General features: G+C 44.9%; 2 protein-coding genes across 2 annotated transcripts; one reads left to right on the forward strand and one right to left on the reverse strand.

Moving 5' to 3' along the window:
* Positions 1-1,990: 1,990 nt before the first annotated feature.
* On the forward strand, positions 1,991-4,901 carry krt98 (keratin 98; the record flags this gene model as incomplete). The annotated part of the gene is made up of 8 exons (XM_080520586.1): positions 1,991-2,341; positions 2,588-2,670; positions 2,780-2,936; positions 3,469-3,630; positions 3,707-3,832; positions 4,344-4,564; positions 4,685-4,695; positions 4,804-4,901. Exons 1-8 carry the CDS (start codon positions 1,994-1,996, stop codon positions 4,899-4,901), a joined length of 1,206 nt encoding a protein of 401 aa, XP_080376712.1. The 5' UTR covers positions 1,991-1,993.
* Positions 4,902-5,745: 844 nt separating this feature from the next.
* Positions 5,746-7,812, reverse strand: LOC308148980 (keratin, type I cytoskeletal 13-like). The gene is made up of 7 exons (XM_080520581.1): positions 7,332-7,812; positions 7,140-7,222; positions 6,880-7,036; positions 6,636-6,797; positions 6,424-6,549; positions 6,088-6,308; positions 5,746-5,973 (listed from the first exon to the last, which is right to left on the reverse strand). The coding sequence occupies exons 1-7, from the start codon at positions 7,773-7,775 to the stop codon at positions 5,871-5,873; spliced, it is 1,296 nt and encodes a 431-aa protein (XP_080376707.1). The 5' UTR covers positions 7,776-7,812; the 3' UTR covers positions 5,746-5,870.
* Positions 7,813-17,146: the final 9,334 nt, after the last annotated feature.

Consider the following 17,146-nt stretch of genomic DNA (forward strand, 5'->3'; position numbering starts at 1 on the left):
CAATACATTGAAAAAGAAAGTGCAAAATATATGTCAATGTGTTGGAAACAAGACCATTAAAAAGGTGTGCAAAAGTGAAGAGAGAGTTTGTGCAACTGGCTTTTTGTGTTTCCCTCATTGGCTGAAAGCAAAATTTAAAATATAAATTCATAGTTTTTTTATACAAACTTGAAAGAATTAATTGAAGCTTGGGATGTGAGGGCGTCGCTCCACCAGTGAAACACAATCAGCGTGAAACACTAACTTATCAGACCATCAGTCTCCAGAAGGCAGTGGCAGTAACCTGAATAAAATCATAATCTCTTCTTACATCTTAGTTTCTATCTAACCAGGAAAATGAAATACTTTTTCACACCTGAGAGTATCATTTTATGAATAGAATACAGTAAAAACTACCAGATGCGGCCTCAGTTTATCCTTCCAGGTCCAATAATATATAATAATATATAATCTATTAAATACATAAACCTTAAACTTTGTGTCAAATCTCAGCAGTGTAATGTAACCCAATACAATGATTTATTTAGGAATCCTTTATATTCATCTATGATTTTTCTTAAACTCAACCCCCTGTTTACTAAAATGTCAATAAAAATGTCATAAAACTAAATTCAGACCTGTAAAATCACTTTAAATTCAATAATATTCATCCAGTTATCCTAACAAGTCTTGTGATGATGTACTAATTGTTTTCTTGTTCTTTTACAACTCTCTGCTGCCTTGTTTCAAATAGAAAATGGGTTAATATTTCCACAATAATCTATTTTAAACACCTAAAACCTTATTTTTGGCATGCATTTCAACTAAACCTACAGTTTAAATAAGTTGTTCATTCATTTTGAGTTTGAAATTTGCATTTGACACATCGTCCCATCTTTTTTGGGAGTCATATTTGCAGATGTCTTTTTAACACATTTCACACGTCAAACTGAAGATTTTAGCTTTTCCGCACACAGAGTTTGTGCACGAGTTCTCACGTTGGTGTAACAGACGGTGATAAAAGTGTCAATGTTTTACCCACTGAGCGCTTTTGAAGAAACTGAAAGTCAGGTTGCAGGACCAATGCACAGAATAAAAGTAAAACGTGTACAACAACACAGCAGATCTCAGGTTAAAAGTACAGCAGAGCAGGTGGATTTTAAAAGTCGTGCTGTAAAGACTTTCAGTTTTATAAGTGTTTATTTGATCACATCTGTAAGGCTGCACTTTATTAGCCAAGTGCATCGTTCAATATTTCAACATGAGGTAAATGAGCTGAACTTAAATCAGGCTGTGTGACTTTGGAAAAACAATGGCTTAATATGGAATAACTGCAGCTGCGGCTCATCGGAACGAATCGGGGTTGGAAACCCTCGTGTACATTTCGTTCATTCCCCATAAACATACTTACATTCAGCTGCATGGCTATATTGTGTAAATCTTAATTACCACCATCCTCAGCACATTGCTCTGAAGCTTAAGTGACAGAAATAGTTTTAACTGGCCCCCAACCTTTTCGCCCCAACTTTCACGGAGGTGAAATTGTCGCTGGTATGTGTCATTTTTGCCACCGCTGTGAGCAATTAGCTCCGAGTGAATATTTTTGACAAAAAGGCCCCGCGGTGCCTCCGACCCACCGCTCCGAGCTCCACGTCTGCGTCTTCAGAGTGCAGCAGACGGCAGCGCCGCCAGACCAGTATTTGAGGAATGAATGCCTTTTTCTTGAGATAACAATAAAATGTGGAGTCGCAAGTTTGACCTGAACAGGAGTGGACGCACCCCCTCCCACCTGCCCACCAACGCCCCCAGTGATGGAGAGATTGCATAGAGGAGTATGGGTGAAGGGGAGGGGGGGGATTAGTCCTTCAACCGCATTCTTGCCTTTCAGCTAGCCCTCCAAGTCCAGCCCATTTCGTGGCGTGTGGCGACTATAAAACCTGCGCGCTCCAAGTGATGCCTCCAACTGCAGATCAGCTCCAGTGATCCCACCTGGTCCCGACACAGACCCTCCAGCATGGCTTTCAGCACCAGATCCTACAACAAGAAGACCATGAGCGTCTACGGCGGCGCGGGAGGCCGCGACACCCGCATCTCGTCCTCCCAGATGAGCTTCGGCGCGCCGTCCTACGGCGGCTTCAACCTCTCCGACGGCCTGGGCCTCGACCTGCACGTCAGCGCCAACGAGAAGGCCACCATGCAGAACCTGAACGACCGTCTGGCCTCCTACCTGGAGAAGGTGCGCACCCTGGAGAAGGAGAACAACCGGCTGGACAAGCAGATCAGGGACTGGTACCAGAACAGGACCGTGATCAGCCACGACTACAGCGGCTACTTCGCCACCATCGAGGGCCTGAAGGACAAGGTGAGAGGAAGGAAATCTGAGGCCCGGATGTGTTGCTTAGCTTCCGTCTCTCATGGCCTCTTGAGCGTAGCCAGAAACTGATCTTATCCCGGAGTGGAAGATCTTCAAGATTAGATTTGTTTCATTCATATTACCATATTCAACATTTGGTTTCGATAAATTTTTTTCTGCGTGTGAAGTTTCAACTGATTCTGTCCTGGAACATGACCGCCCTGCCTCTGACGGATGTTTTCTTCCCCTTTTCAGATCCGCATCGCCTCCAGGCTCAACGCCAAGACCGTCCTGGACATCGACAACGCCAAACTGGCTGCTGATGATTTCAAAGTGAAGTGAGTTTTATTTTCTGCGTGTCTGTCTGCCCTCCTCTTCCTCTCCCTCCTCGCACCTGAAGAATGTGTTTGGCACCGAGTGAAAAGCCGCTATGTGATCCGCCCTCAGGTACGAGAACGAGCTGTCCATGAGGATGGCCGTGGAGGCGGACATCGCCGGGCTGAAGCGGGTGCTGGACGAGATCAATCTGTGCAGGATGGATCTGGAGAGTCAGTACGAGTCCCTGAAGGACGAGCTCATTATGCTGAAGAGGAACCATGAAGAGGTGAGAGCCGGAGGCGGGGGAGAGGCGACCTTAAACTGCTCAATCTCTGCCGGTGACACTTTTACAAATCGGCAGAACTGATGAGCTTGCATATGTCTGCACACACAAGCCAGAACCTGTACCGCAGCCGAAAAGTGTGTTCATCCGCCTAAAGACATTGTTAAACATCATCCATCAGCGAGACAGAACTCAGGACATTTATCATCGTTTATGGCCTGAGCTGCTTTTGAATCCAGTCACGACCTCAGTCTGACCCCTGGTAACTCTGCGGAAACACAATGTTAGGTTAGTGTTTTCATAAACGGCTCCTTGTGTTCCCGCCGCCGCCCCTCGCCACCCCGCTCACTTCCATGTATTCTTCTCAGCTTCCATTAGCTCATTGCTGCTGTTTGTCCCACAAAACCACCATCAATCGCACGAAAAAAAAAACCACACAGATCAAAGAGCCAAAATCTTCCAGCAAACCGACCCGTCGTTGGAATATTGAATTACTGCTTGTGTGGGTTGAAACGCTGGCCTTTGACCCCTGCAGGAGCTGGCTCTAATGAGGAGCCAGATGGGCGGCCAGGTGAACGTGTCCGTGGACGCCAGTCCCTCCCAAGACCTGAACCAGACCATGACAGAGATCAGGGAGCACTATGAGGGCGTGATCACCAAGAACCGCAAGGAGCTGGAGTCGTGGTACCAGAGCAAGGTGAGAGCGCGGGAGCCCGGCTCGCTTCAACCCGAGTGAACCCCGAGCAATGATGCACGCTGTGCTTTCTCCTCAGATCGCAGCGGTGGAGCAGGAAGTCGTCACAAACACAGAGATCCTGGTGACGACCCGCACAGAGATTAAAGACCTGAAGATCACCCTCCAGAGGCTCCAGATTGAACTGCAGTCCCATCTGAGCATGGTACGTCCACTTGGGATGAAAGTGAATCCCTGCGAAGACGCACATCTCCACCTGGCAACACTTTATTGAACAATACGTTAAGATGTAAGAGCGAAAGCTTAAAGAAAGTGTTTTCAGGGATTGCTTAATCAATTTTAGCCGTCATATCTTTCCAATATAGGAAGCTTATGATGTGTTCGCTAACTAACGATACGCATTGGTTGCGTAGTGAACCTGGAAGTTAATGTGAAATCTACTGCTATAATATGAATTTTGTTACGTTATATGGAGTGGCTTTGTGTAGAGGTCTTTGAAAGAGTTATATCTTACTTTTAGTCTGTAATATGCTACTTTTTTATTTTCGGCAATTGGATTTAGCAGCTATTCGCTGTAATTATTTATCCATTCAAGTCCCTGCAAGAAAGTGAATGTTAATACCTTTTTCTGAAATGCAGCAACAGGTTAGAGGTAGAATTTACACTTTTCTTTTTTTTTTTTTTAATCATCTTCAATTTCTCTGTCTCCAAAACAGAAAGCGTCTCTGGAGGGAACCCTGGCCGAGACCCAGGCGCGATACTCCGCACAGCTCGCAAGCCTGCAGGCCCTGGTCACCAGCCTGGAGAACCAGCTGAGCCAGCTCCACGCCAACATCGCCAGCAACAAGCAGGAGTACGACATACTGCTGGACCTCAAGACCCGGCTGGAGCTGGAGATCGCCGAGTACCGGAGGCTGCTGGACGGGGAGGATGAGAGGTGAGAAGGAAACAGGCAGAAAAGCTGTACATCGTGTAATGAGCCAGTGGCGTAACGTCGAAGATGTTAATCAAAGTCGTCCGTACTGATAAGCTCTTCTTTCTTTTCTTCCGTTCACAGCTCCAAACAAGGTAAGCACAGTTTACAATCTCCGACTTCTATCAGAGCGTGAGTTTGGATAAATGACCAACTTCATGACATTTGCTGATGATTTCTGTTTTTTTTCTGCGGTTCCTCAGTGGTCACAAAGGTCATCACAGTGGTGGAAACAGTTGTGGATGGAAAAGTGGTTCAGAGCAGCAAGACCGTCGATGTGGATGTGGATGAAATCGAGTAAGAACGGGAAGAATTGGCAAAAACCAATAAAGATCATGCAGTTCAACCTACATTGTATAGTGTGGAGTATTTGTACTCGTGCCTCAGACCAATGTCACTATTTGTGTTCCACGTGAATCCGAAAATTTGTCAAACCTGAAATCATCAGCAAAATGAGACGAATCAACAGCCCCGACGTGAAGTTCTGTTAGGTTCCTTCATGTATGTCCTCATTCGTCCAAGTTGGAAGCGTCTCAGATCGGTTAAATCAGATCAGCTGGACCTGATCAGATGTCTTGGAAAATGTTTCAACCCATTTCATCCAAGTGCATGATAATGAACAACCAATCTCTTCAAATACACTATAAATATGCTGGATTTAGCACTAATAATTTCCATCCGTTGGCCATCCTCATTTCTTGTCTTTGAGGCCGATGCTGGTTAGTTCGCTTTCATGGCAGCATCCCGGACATCTCAGCTCGGGTCTCAGCATTGTGTTGTGTCTGTTACTTTTAAGAAATTTGTTTAAAAAGTCTTATTTTTTTCTTCTTTGAATTATTAAAAATGTGCCTGTTTGCTTCCCGGGAGCCTCTTGCAGGCCACTTTTGGCTCACGTTTGACACCTCCGATTCAACATGTTTAGTTTTTTTTTTAATCTATTACGGAAAATGCCACTCAAGTCTTATAAATACACCCTGAACTCATTGAACCACTTTTATTGAGCACATTATGTAATAAACATAGTTTTCAGCCTTCTGTTATATAGTTGAGTTTTGAGGTTTTTACAGCCATACCAAGTAAAAACCCTGAAGTAACAATAAGGATGATGGGGTTTTCTTCATTTTTTTTTTTAATTATGGGGACACAAAGTAGACAAAACAGTAGTTGGCAAACAGTATTTTATTGCATTGATGTTTGCAAGTGAAGGGAGCTGCAGACGTGCCCTCTGGGCGTTGCCCCGTGTGTTTGCTCTCGCTCTGTGTGAGGCGGGTTACGTAGACGTGGTGGAGGAGGACACCACCTTGCCGTCCCTTGTCTCCTCTGTGACAATCAGCAATGTCTTGGAGGTGGAGGAGGAGCCGCCGATGCCCACGCTGTGGAGGGAAGAAACAGAGGTGCGGTTCTTAGAACAGAGAGCGAGGCTTCAGCGTGTTAATGGTGAACCGACGGAGTGCGTGCAGGTGAACGCCGTCCTGCAGTCTGCCCACCTGGCTCCCTCGCCGTCCAGCAGCCTCTTGTACTCCGCGATCTCCATCTCCAGCCGCGTCTTGATGTTGAGCAGTATCTTGTACTCCTGGCTCTGCGCTTCGATGTCGGCGCGCAGCTGCATGATCTGCTCCTCCAGGCCTGTTACCTGCATCTGGAGGTGTTGGAGCTGCATGGCGTATCGCCCCTCTGTTTCAGCTAAAGTGTTTTCCAAAGCTGATTTCTAAGATGGGGGGGGGGGGGGTTGACAGAGGAGGAGGAGAATTAAAACAAAACCCCAAAGATTCGTAAATGAAGCGGTTCTGAGGAGGGGTCAGGCCCAGACTGTTATCACTTACCATGCTCAGCTGAGACTGTAATTCGATCTCCAGGCCCTGCAGCGTGCGGCGAAGCTCGGTTACTTCTGTTTTGGTTGTCTGCAGGGTCTCCGTGCTGACTGCCACCTCTTTGTTGATTTCGGCTGACTGTAGAAGACGCGTGGGAATGTTGGAATCGTCGCAGCAAACAGGCACGGTGACATCACTTCTAAACGTGTTCCTTCCCGTCTCACCTTCTTTTCGAACCAGTTCTGAACTTCTCGCTGGTTCTTGGCAGCCACATTCTCGTACTGCTCACGGATTTCAGCCATGATGAGCGACAGGTCAGGCTGTGTCCCTGCGTCCACCTCCACGTTGACCTGGCCAGTCATCTGTGATCTCAGAGCTGCCAGATCCTGTTGGAGAGAAGGTTTTCATATGGCGCCCGCTTTGACAGCTGCAGCAGAGTCGGAGAGAGACTGAGGTGTTGCTACCCACCTCCTCGTGGTTCTTCTTGAGGAAGATCAGCTCCTCCTTGAGTCCTTCTATCTGCATCTCCAGGTCCGACCTGGCCAGCGTCAGCTGATCCAACAGCCTCTTCAAGTCGGCAATATCAGCCTCCACGGACAAACGCATGGCGAGCTCGTTCTCAAACCTGTGAGGCGGCAAGACAGTTTTACCTCTGCATCTCTTCAGATGTGTTGCGTTAGAGTAGATTGAGCTACGACTTGGATTCTGTTTCTCATCCAGATACTGACTTGATTCTGAAGTCATCAGCTGCCAGCTTCGCGTTTTCCACGGCCAGACAGACGCCCCCGTTGTCGCGCACGGCATTCTGGATCTGTGCGATGAAGAGAAGCTTCTTGTCAAATCATTTCTACAATCAATTCTCCCTCAAACTGTTCATAGCATGACGGATTGAACCGGGGTCCCCGGACCAGGTGGCCTACCTTCCCCTGCAGGTCGGCGATGGTGACGAAGTAAGCCGAGTAGTCGCGGGCTGCAGGTGAGGTCTGCTTATCCAAGAACTCCCGGATCTTCAGCTCCAGCTCGGCGTTGGCCTTCTCCAGGCTGCGCACCTTCTCCAGGTAGTTGGCCAGACGGTCGTTCAGGTTCTGCATGGTGGCCTTCTCGTTGACGGTGACGTCCACTCCGCACCCACCGGCTGACCATCCTCCTCCAAAGGCCGCGCCACCGCCGCCTCCTGAGCTGAAGCTGCTGTAGCTGCTGTAACCTGCACCTCCACCTCCACCTCCACCTCCACCCATACCCCCGTAACTGTTGGAGGACAGGGAGATCCTGGATGGTCGGATTCCGCTGTGCACGCTGGCAGCATACTGGCGGCGCACCGGGGTCCCAGTGTAGGAGTAGGAGGACATGTTGGTTCTATTCATGTTTAGAATGCTCAGGAGGGAAGTCTGGCCTGGAGAGGAGCTGAGACGGCTGAGATGCAAAGCACGACTCCCGTCCCCTTTTTATCCTGCAGAGCGCAGCCGCTTCCCCCTGGATGTGGGCGGAGACACGCCGCGCTTGAGGGGGAGGAACACGACCCAAGGTGGATGCTCTGCACCCACTCGTTACACCGACCCGCCGCGTTCTCACCGGTTCAAGGTGGAATTAGATTCCATCAAACTGAGATCGGGAACCTTCAGGAATTCATTCGAACAACAAGTTGAATACTGAAAAGGAATCAATACGTCTAAAGAAATGTACTGCATATACGTCTGCATGGAGACCATAAAGAGACTGCTTTACAGTGCGAGGCCACGCCTCGCACCGTTCACCACACCTTGTTTATTCAGTCAAAGCCTGCGGGTTTATATTGTTGTCACTGCTCTGTGAATTGATGTAACTTTCTTGAACTTGTGCCACGACTCTTGAGCAAGATGACGGCGCCATGCCAGCTCGACCTGTTTAGTTTCCAAGGCAATCGGCACAATAAACAGTGTGGAGTGGATCAGTATCGGCCGCATTGTTCCCATCTGACTCTCACACACCTGTGCCGCCTCGTGCTTCCCTCTCATGTTACCTCCCCCCCCCCCCCCCCCCCCCCCGACGTCTCAGATCATATACAGAGTTCTCTCTTTGTGGAGCTGGTCACTCCTCTAACTTTAGTTACTTTAGTTGCTTTTGTTACTCTTCTGCATCCCGAGGCCTTTCCAGTCAGACACGGTTTGTATTGAGGCAAGGCACCTCAGGTGGGACTGGGACTTATTCACCACCTGGGTGTGACACTGCCGGTGAGCTCACCTCTGATGCCTCTGCGTGTTTAGTTTAGTTTGGGGTTTTTTCCTTCCTCTTGGCATGTGAATTATTCCCAAATAAGAACAAGCCCCTGCTCGTTTGCTTCTCATCCACACAGCATCTCTTTTGATTGCATTTTCTGCAAAGCCCACGACAACTTTACTCGACCGCCTCACATTGAGCAAGGGCGCTTCGGGTGAACCTTTGCTTTGCAGGCGAGGACTTTTTTTCCAATGGCGGCAAACTAGAGCAATCAATGTATTGTATTTCTGGTATTTGCTCGTGGGTGAATGAAGCAATCTTGACTGGTGAGAGAACTGAAAATGAGCCGCCAGACGTTTTCATGGTGAGGTAGTAAACCCATGTGACATGTGCCAAAGAGCAGTAAATTATATGCACGAACTAGTTTGAGACCCCCACAATAATGTGAGCGGCGATGTTTTCGTCTCTGCCAGAGGACAGGGACTGACCGAGGACGTGAAGGTGGACTTGTGTGTAGCGCAGCGGTTCCATACAAACAACGTCGGTTCACGGCGACACTTGGGCTGACTTCAGTAGGGCCTGATGCCTCTCACCCGCTTTCTGCTCTCTCGCGTTTTTGGAAAACAGATATCCTGCTGTGTAACTTTTTTCCAGCAGTGAGAATAGATGTGCAGACATGAATGAATGCGTTTTAATAGTGACTGGCAAGAGTCAGATATGATGCAACATTTCAGGAAGCAAAGGTGTGACTGATGTGACACATGTTGAATCATTTCCACCGAACATCATGCGATCCTTTAGTGTCCAATGCTCCACAATGAAGAACATTTTAAATACAGCAAATAACCCCATGTCTGTGTGCGTAACTGTTACGGTTCATTACATTGATTCTGTATTTTTTTTTTATTCATTCAGACATATTGTAACTAATGCTAAATCTTGTTTTATACAATATTCAGGTAGTTTGCTTTTTCACACGTTCGCTTCACATTTCAAACGGTTCCTCTTGCAAGTTGCAAATCATGCATATAATTTATTAACTAAAGTTAGTTTCAACATTTAATAATAAAAAAAAAAAAAATCTGTCCCTTAAAATCCATGAAATGAGATCAAGGAGTTCCTGGCTTGAAGGTCTTCCTTAAGTTGCAGTTGGACCTTTTAACACACTACGGTGGCCCAGAAGGGCCAGTTGCACGGCGCAACTGCAAAAAGCCACAATATAACAACAGAAGGCCACAGTAGAAATACGCAGCAGTCGTAGAACAATATTTTCTGACGGAACCAACTGACGTTCTGACAATTTCAACACGGAGATTTCTGAAAACACGTGACTACAATCATCGTGCAGCAACATTTTACCTACATCTCAGTAAACTGTCTGTAATCAAAATAGTGTTGTGGCTTTAGCCGTTGCGTTGTTGTGTATCAAACTGTCAGAGTGTTTTTATATATATAGTTTCCATATTCATGCTTAATCTCAATCTTATTCCTTCTGTCTTTATTTCGCAGCGTCACTCAGACGCTGTTGTTTTAACTTTGTATAAACATGTGTTCTGCCTTGGCAGGGGCACCCTGACGGAAGCTGATAAGCAAGAACACTGCAACCTTGCCTCAGCTAACGTCTCGGTAGCATCCCACGCCTCCAGGGGAGACTGACATTCTCTACAAATGTCTAGCATAGCAATGTGTTTTTTTCTATGTAAACCCTCCCATCTGTTAATCGAAATAAAAGCGCAGGAGAATGGCAGGGAGCTCAGAGTGGGTCGGAGGTGTAACTTGGGCGCCTCCTGTTCATTCTCCTCGCGAGTAAAACCAAAGTTCATTCTTGTTGTCTTCTTCTTTCTTGCAGATTTAATAAATGTCTGTAGCCTAAACCTGACACAAACCCTTAGCAAACATTGAGAGGCCGATATCTCCACAAAAGATCTTTCTAAAACCTTCTGCGGCGTCGATCGTTCATCAGCCGTGAAAGTCATTTTAACCGACCAAACGAATGGAATTCCACCACTGAACTGTGTCGAACAATCTCAAACTTGCGAAGTAGATTTCAATCGACAGCAAGTTTTGACACGAAAGCAAAATTCATGCAAAAAAAAGAAGAAAAAAGAGAGTTGAAGACGCCTGATGTGTATAATTACAGTGTGTGTGTGTGTGTGTGTGTGTGTGTGTGTGTGTGTGTGTGTGTGTGTGTGTGTGTGTGTGTGTGTGTGTGCATGCGTGTGCGTGTGCGCGTGCGTGTGCGTGTGTGTGTGTCTGCAGTCGCTGACAAACTGCACCATTTCTTGATTTCTCTGCACGAGACGCAAACGGCTTCATGTAAGATGAAGCGAATGAAGTTTCAGTTGAAACTTTGCCATCACACACTGAAGGCTGAAAGTAAAAGGTATGTGGCCTCGGCGACAATAGACGTGTTTGTTGTTAAAACAGACGCCGCTCGTCAGAAGCGCCTCGGTCCTCGCAGGAGGCACGACGGCGCGAATGTCGTGGTTGGAATCGTTTCGCCACTCCGGCCGCAGCTCGCGGTTCGTTCACTCAGCCGCCAAGGAGTCAGCAAAACAATGTGAAGATTCAAGGCCTGTGCTGCAGCCGGCAACATGATGAGCTAATCGTCACTGGTGAAAACAGAGATGGAATCAAATGTATTGCGACTGAGCGCTGTGTAGTTTTTCCTGTTTTTTTTCATTTATTAATTTTATTTGTTTTTGTTGTTATATTTGAAAATTCAATAAACAGAATTGTAAAAAACAAACAAAAAAAAACAGAATGAAATGTATTGTTATCGTTTGTAATCCTTCCCATTCATTTCTGAGAGAAAAATATGATAACTTAAAAATAACTGAAATTTAAAAGGATGAATCACTCTTGGAAAAAAAATCTGGTTTTAAGTCCTCTCCGTTACATGCAGTTTCAGACTATATATGACGATTTACTAGTTAAGTCAGATTAAAAACCTTTAATTAGCACAAGAGGAGTTTTTATTGATTTGTTAAAAAAAAAAAATGTATTGGTTTGAACTACAATGAACTGATTTGTTGGTTTGTCAGAGGAAGGAAACACGGCTGATAACATGATTGTTTGTCTTGTTCTTTTGTTCACATTCTAATTGTTTTGATGATGTCATTAGTTTTCTTAATCAGTTCATTTGAATAGTGAATTTCTCTCAAGATCTCTTTGTTGATAGATTTCCTGTAAAATCATCTCGAAATCTTCTTTGTCTGAAGTCGATCCCTGCAGATTATTGATTTAAACTCCTAAAACACGTGTAATTCAGGGTCGCCAGACGCGTCTTGTCTAGAACTGTTAGCAGCACATTAAACCAACACAACACTTTGTTTCAAGACTCGGCTTTAGGAACATTTACACTTTGGAAAAATAAACTGGTTGCAGCTCGGTTTGATTTCACAAAGCTGGTACAGTCTGTTCTTTCAAAGTCAGGTTTAAACTTTGATATTTGCTCAGGATTATGTTTCAGTTTGACTCAGGTCACGGTTGAAAGGTGTAGCTTTGTGGGAAAAATAAATCAATCTTTTCACTCTTCCTACACTCGGACTCTTTTGCGTGTATAACATACTGAGTGACTTTCACTCAGGCAGTGTCACTTTTCCACATTTTCTCACATTACGACCCGAAATATAAATTCATTTTATGTGACGCAGCAACACAACAGGCTGCATAATTGGGAAGTGGAAGAAACAATCATACGTGGTTTTCAAAATTTCTCCAATATTGTAAATCCAACTTTAGCTGCATGTCTTTTGGGCTACGTCTTTACCGGCTCTGAACATCTCCAGGCTCAAATTTTCGCTCATTCTACTTACTTTTTCTCATTGATTTCCACAGTTTTTCCGTCTGTGACTTTATATTGTTCATGCATGTATTACAATAATACATTTTTTTAGAGTACACAGCAAAACGTTAGTGGGTCAAAGACCCCATTCGTCAAACTAATTTGACAGGCCTGGGTCAAAGGTTAACCCCGCCCACCTTTCACACCCTTTTACCACCTTTCTGCCCTCCGCCCTTTAAAGGTATGCAGAAATTCAGTCTGTGGTACGTTTTGATATTAAAATGGTCAAAATTGAATGAAAAAACACACAGAAGATGAGAAACTAATTATGTGATTTCGTCCAGCTCCTTCTATATAAATACTTGTAAACAGACTGAAAAGGAGGCGAGGAGTTCCTTTTATGCTTATGTTGTGTTTGTTTTTTTCCCAAATTCCTTTTTTCTGGGTCTACTTATGGATTGCCTGGCGGGCCGCACCAAACAGCCTGAGGTTCCCCAGTCCTGCTTTAAATCATCATATTATAAACTCAACAAGCATAAAAGAGCCTCTGGGTGCTTCTCACAAGTCCCTCCTCTCTCCTTTCCTATCCACTTCTCCTTAACCCCGTGGCTGACGCCAAGGAGAAAGGAGGCACTATTGGGACGCACCCCTCTGCCTCCATTTCTGATCTGCTTGCTTGTTGCTTCGGCCCTGATGACGTTTTCCCTTCTTGCGTTCGTTTCAACGAAGCAACGATGCTTGAGTGGTTCAAGCTTGTCAGACTGCAGGAGCCGCAGCGAGTCGAGAAATGCAAACGATCGAGCGCTGACGCAAACCAGTGACAATAATTGGTGGAAATACTAACGCCGTTGCTTCTGTGCCAGCGAGACGCTACGTCCTCGCCGCCGTCACAGCATCGGCACGGTGAAATTGTCACAAACCGAAAAAAAAAGCTGCTCTCGCGTTACAGTTGATGTGAAGCTCCGGCTGACGTCGACCTGGAAAGAGGCACAGATCACGTGACGTCTCGAGCTTTGACCTTGGGGGGTCTCGGCCGCTTCTCGTGACTTTCCGATGCAAAGCGAGTCACACACTGATGGAATATGTCAAATTAGGCCACGTTGGCTAGTTCGGCTCGTCGGCTGGGATCGACTCCAGCGACGGTGAACAGGATCTCATTGCACATTCTTCTGCAGCGGTGGGAGATTGTTGCATGAGTTGCAGGTCTGAGGGTCACTGGAGGTTCAACTTCGGTCCAAACCTGTCGCGCCAAGTCCCTTTTTGACACGTTTATGGTTGTCGCATGCTCCTTTCCACATCTCAAGTGAGAGGGAACGACTTCTCACAATGTGAAAGACCCGTTTGAAACGCCTTGTTGATTTAAAATACCTGCAGCTTATGTTGGCTGCAGGAACGGTATGTTTAAAATGCGCCATGACATGATAAATAGCCCGGGGTGTTTCTTACCTGGGCGTGGAGGCTCGCTCTCTCACACACACACACACACACACACACACACACACACACACACACACACACACACACACACACACACACACACACACACACACACACACACACACACACACACACTCACTCGCCAACATAATACAATATCTCACTGTGTGTCTCCTCTAGGAGGGGAGGAAAGCAGAGCCATGACTCACTGCTGAATCAGGTGTTTTATCTCACAATGTTCCACTGCCTTTATGTCCGTGTGTGTGTGTGTGTGTGTGTGTGTGTGTGTGTGTGTGTGTGTGTGTGTGTGTGTGTGTGTGTGTGTGTGTGTGTGTGTGTGTGTGTGTGTGTGTGTGTGTGTGTGTGTGTGTGTGTGTGTGTGTGTGAGTCGGCTTTACTCATTCATTTCAGGTTGGTACTGGTTCCTGTTGCAGCTCCCGGTGCCCTGCAGCTCTTCCACCGCTCGTCTCTCAGCCACGACTCCTTCCTGCAAAACGCTCTTGTCCTCTGGTCTGGAAATGTACTACGTTTCTACACAAGGAGCATTTTAATTGTGCTTTCATTGAACTGACAAGAGTGCAAAGTGGATGAGCGTGGGGGGGAACCGTGTCAGTAATTTAAGAGTGATCCATGCAGCCACATTTGACCTTGAGTGGGATCTGAATCGCAAAGTAAGCTTGAAAGTAGAAAAGTAAAATGTGCAAGGAGCTACGGAAACTTTTACTTTCATTTGTAATATCTTTTTACAAAACCTAAATAATCCAAAAAAGAAAGAAAAAGTGTTTTGCTCGAGGAGAAACTGTCCAGTGGAAACACAGTTAAATTTACAGCATTTAGTCTTCATGCATGCATATTTTACACAAATTCCCTCTGACAGAAGGTTGAATTTATTACATGCCGACATAAAGCGCGTTGCACTGCTCATCAACTCAGATGGATGTCTTTTCAGTTTGTGCGTAATACTGAGAAAAACCCGCAAACAAAGAATATCAAGATTGTGGTTTTGCAGGCGTCACCTCCGGTTCACAGAGAACTTCATTGGCCCGACACAGGAAATTGTTTTTGAAATTAAAAAAAAGCCTGCAAAAGTTGAAGGCTGAGCCAGTTTGCTCTACCACCTATTCAAAGACTTTAAAACCGGACACAATAGTTCGTAAATCGATAGTTAGTTAATCGAAAACAAGCTTTTAATAAAAGCTGCGCCACTGACTGAAGCCTCGGCGGCGTCTTGCGTCTGCTCCTCTTACTAAAACACTGTAATCCCAATAAAATAAACTTCACACACCAGCTGCCCTTTATGGGAGAATGTCAGTCACTGTCTTCTTTGTTATGTCTAAAGCTTTACGTCCCGCGGGCCACATCAAACCTTGTGGCGGACCCGTCCCAGCCCCGGGGCCACGGGTTTGACGCCTCCGACTCAGATCGTTCCCTTTGTCGTGAAGCGTTTCTGTCGAGTAACTGACAACCTGAGTCACAGCAAACACTGAGAAATGTTTCACCTCGCACATGTTTCTGCTTCAGACGTCTCGCGTATGAGATTATATAGTTAAAATTCATGTTTGGATGTTTATTATAGGCATGGTGCTCAAAGACTTTTTGAGCAAAATGTTTAAAATAAATCGTGTTTAGCGTTGTTTTTTTTCTTCCGTTTGCAAATAATGAACTGGAGGAACAGAATATTATTTTAAGTTTTACAGAAATGAATCCCATTTCAGTGCATTTAAAATATTACATTTAGTGCTTTTAGTCAACACTGATTCTGAAAAAGTCACAAACATAAAAATGAAATACAATTTAACAACACAAAACATAAAAGAAAACCATGATATTTGTTAATATCCAAGCATGTCAGTGAGTACCACAAAGGGTTAAAATGGCCGTCTGGCTCCGCAGCTCACCCATCGTTAGAAACACTCCTCGTTTTCTTCTTACAAGACTTTTATAATCCCTTTATTAAAAAAGTTCCTTCAGTCAGGCGGAGTTAAAAACCCTGGTGCACACAGTTAAACACAAGAACATCTGTCTCCTGGAACAAATTAAATAACTACAATCAGAATAGTTCTATTTATATTTATTTCGTGTGATACATGTGAATTAAATTACTGATCTTTCTGGGGGTAAAGTGCAGACTTGGAGTGCAGGGATCCCTGGTTTGAATCCTGCCTGCAGCAGTAAGAGCACCAGCAGCATTAAAGAAAAAAAGAAAAAAAGATCTTATCTTTTCTGCATGTTTCTGTATCAAATCCTCCAACTCGCCCTCTGAAATGTATTTTTAATTCTTGGCAAACCATTTCTCGTTGCTTTCTTACGTTTCTGCAGCCATCTGCTTCCACTCAAGCAAATTCAGTTACACAACCCCCGCGCCAAGGCGCCATCTTGACATTGTACAGAGTGGGTAATAGTGCCACCTACTGGTGCTTCGTTAAATTACAGTCTAAATGTTAAACTTTGTTTTTTTTATTATGACTTTTTTTTTTCACCCAAACTTTCATTTGGTTATTCATCAGTTTCCAAATCGTGCTAATTAATTTCCTCTTTTTCTTATATTTCTTATATTTCACCATATTTTGGAGTCAAGGTTATTAGAGGAAGCTCTCAATAAGTGAAAATCTTCACTTATTGACACCTTGATTAATTTTCATGATCCTTTCCTTTTATGTGCAAGATACTCTATTTAATCCTTTCACGACAAAAACTGGAGAAAACAATTAAACAAAGGAAATTCCTAATATTTGTCACAATTCATCTCCAGCACCATGTTTTCTTCTGCCTCTGGGTTTTATTTATAAGTAGGGAAAGGAAAGTGTGCAGAACACATGAACTCAGGGAGTTTAAAATGATGCAGTTAATCTGTGGAGGCTAAACATGAACATTAAATCTGGTAAATGATGATGAAATTTTGAGCCTTAGATTTTATGTCCATTTCATGATATTGTGATGTAGAATTTTCAAATCTATATCTATATGTGTAACAGATTGAATCTGTTTGACAGGTTTATTAGTCCTGTAGAAATCAGGAAAAAATAAAAGCATGAGACGGACAACAGGTTGCTTTTCCTTCTCTCACTTAAAAAAGGGTCGTTAAACACAATATGCTGTCCTCAGGCGGCCCCTACTGGCAGCATCAGGGACTACAGCCAAAGCCAAACTTACATATTCAAATTAAATAAATTCTCCCATTTGCAGGTTTTTACACTTTCCAACGCAATATCAGTAACAAAAATGTGATCAAACGTTTCTGTGTGTCACATCTATTTTCATCTGTCCTGAACGACCTCTTCAATATGTAGTCGTACGGAAAGAAGTCAACTCCTA

Source organism: Blennius ocellaris, assembly GCF_963422515.1.
Source record: "Blennius ocellaris genome assembly, chromosome: 3".
NCBI classification, from domain to species: domain Eukaryota; kingdom Metazoa; phylum Chordata; class Actinopteri; order Blenniiformes; family Blenniidae; genus Blennius; species Blennius ocellaris.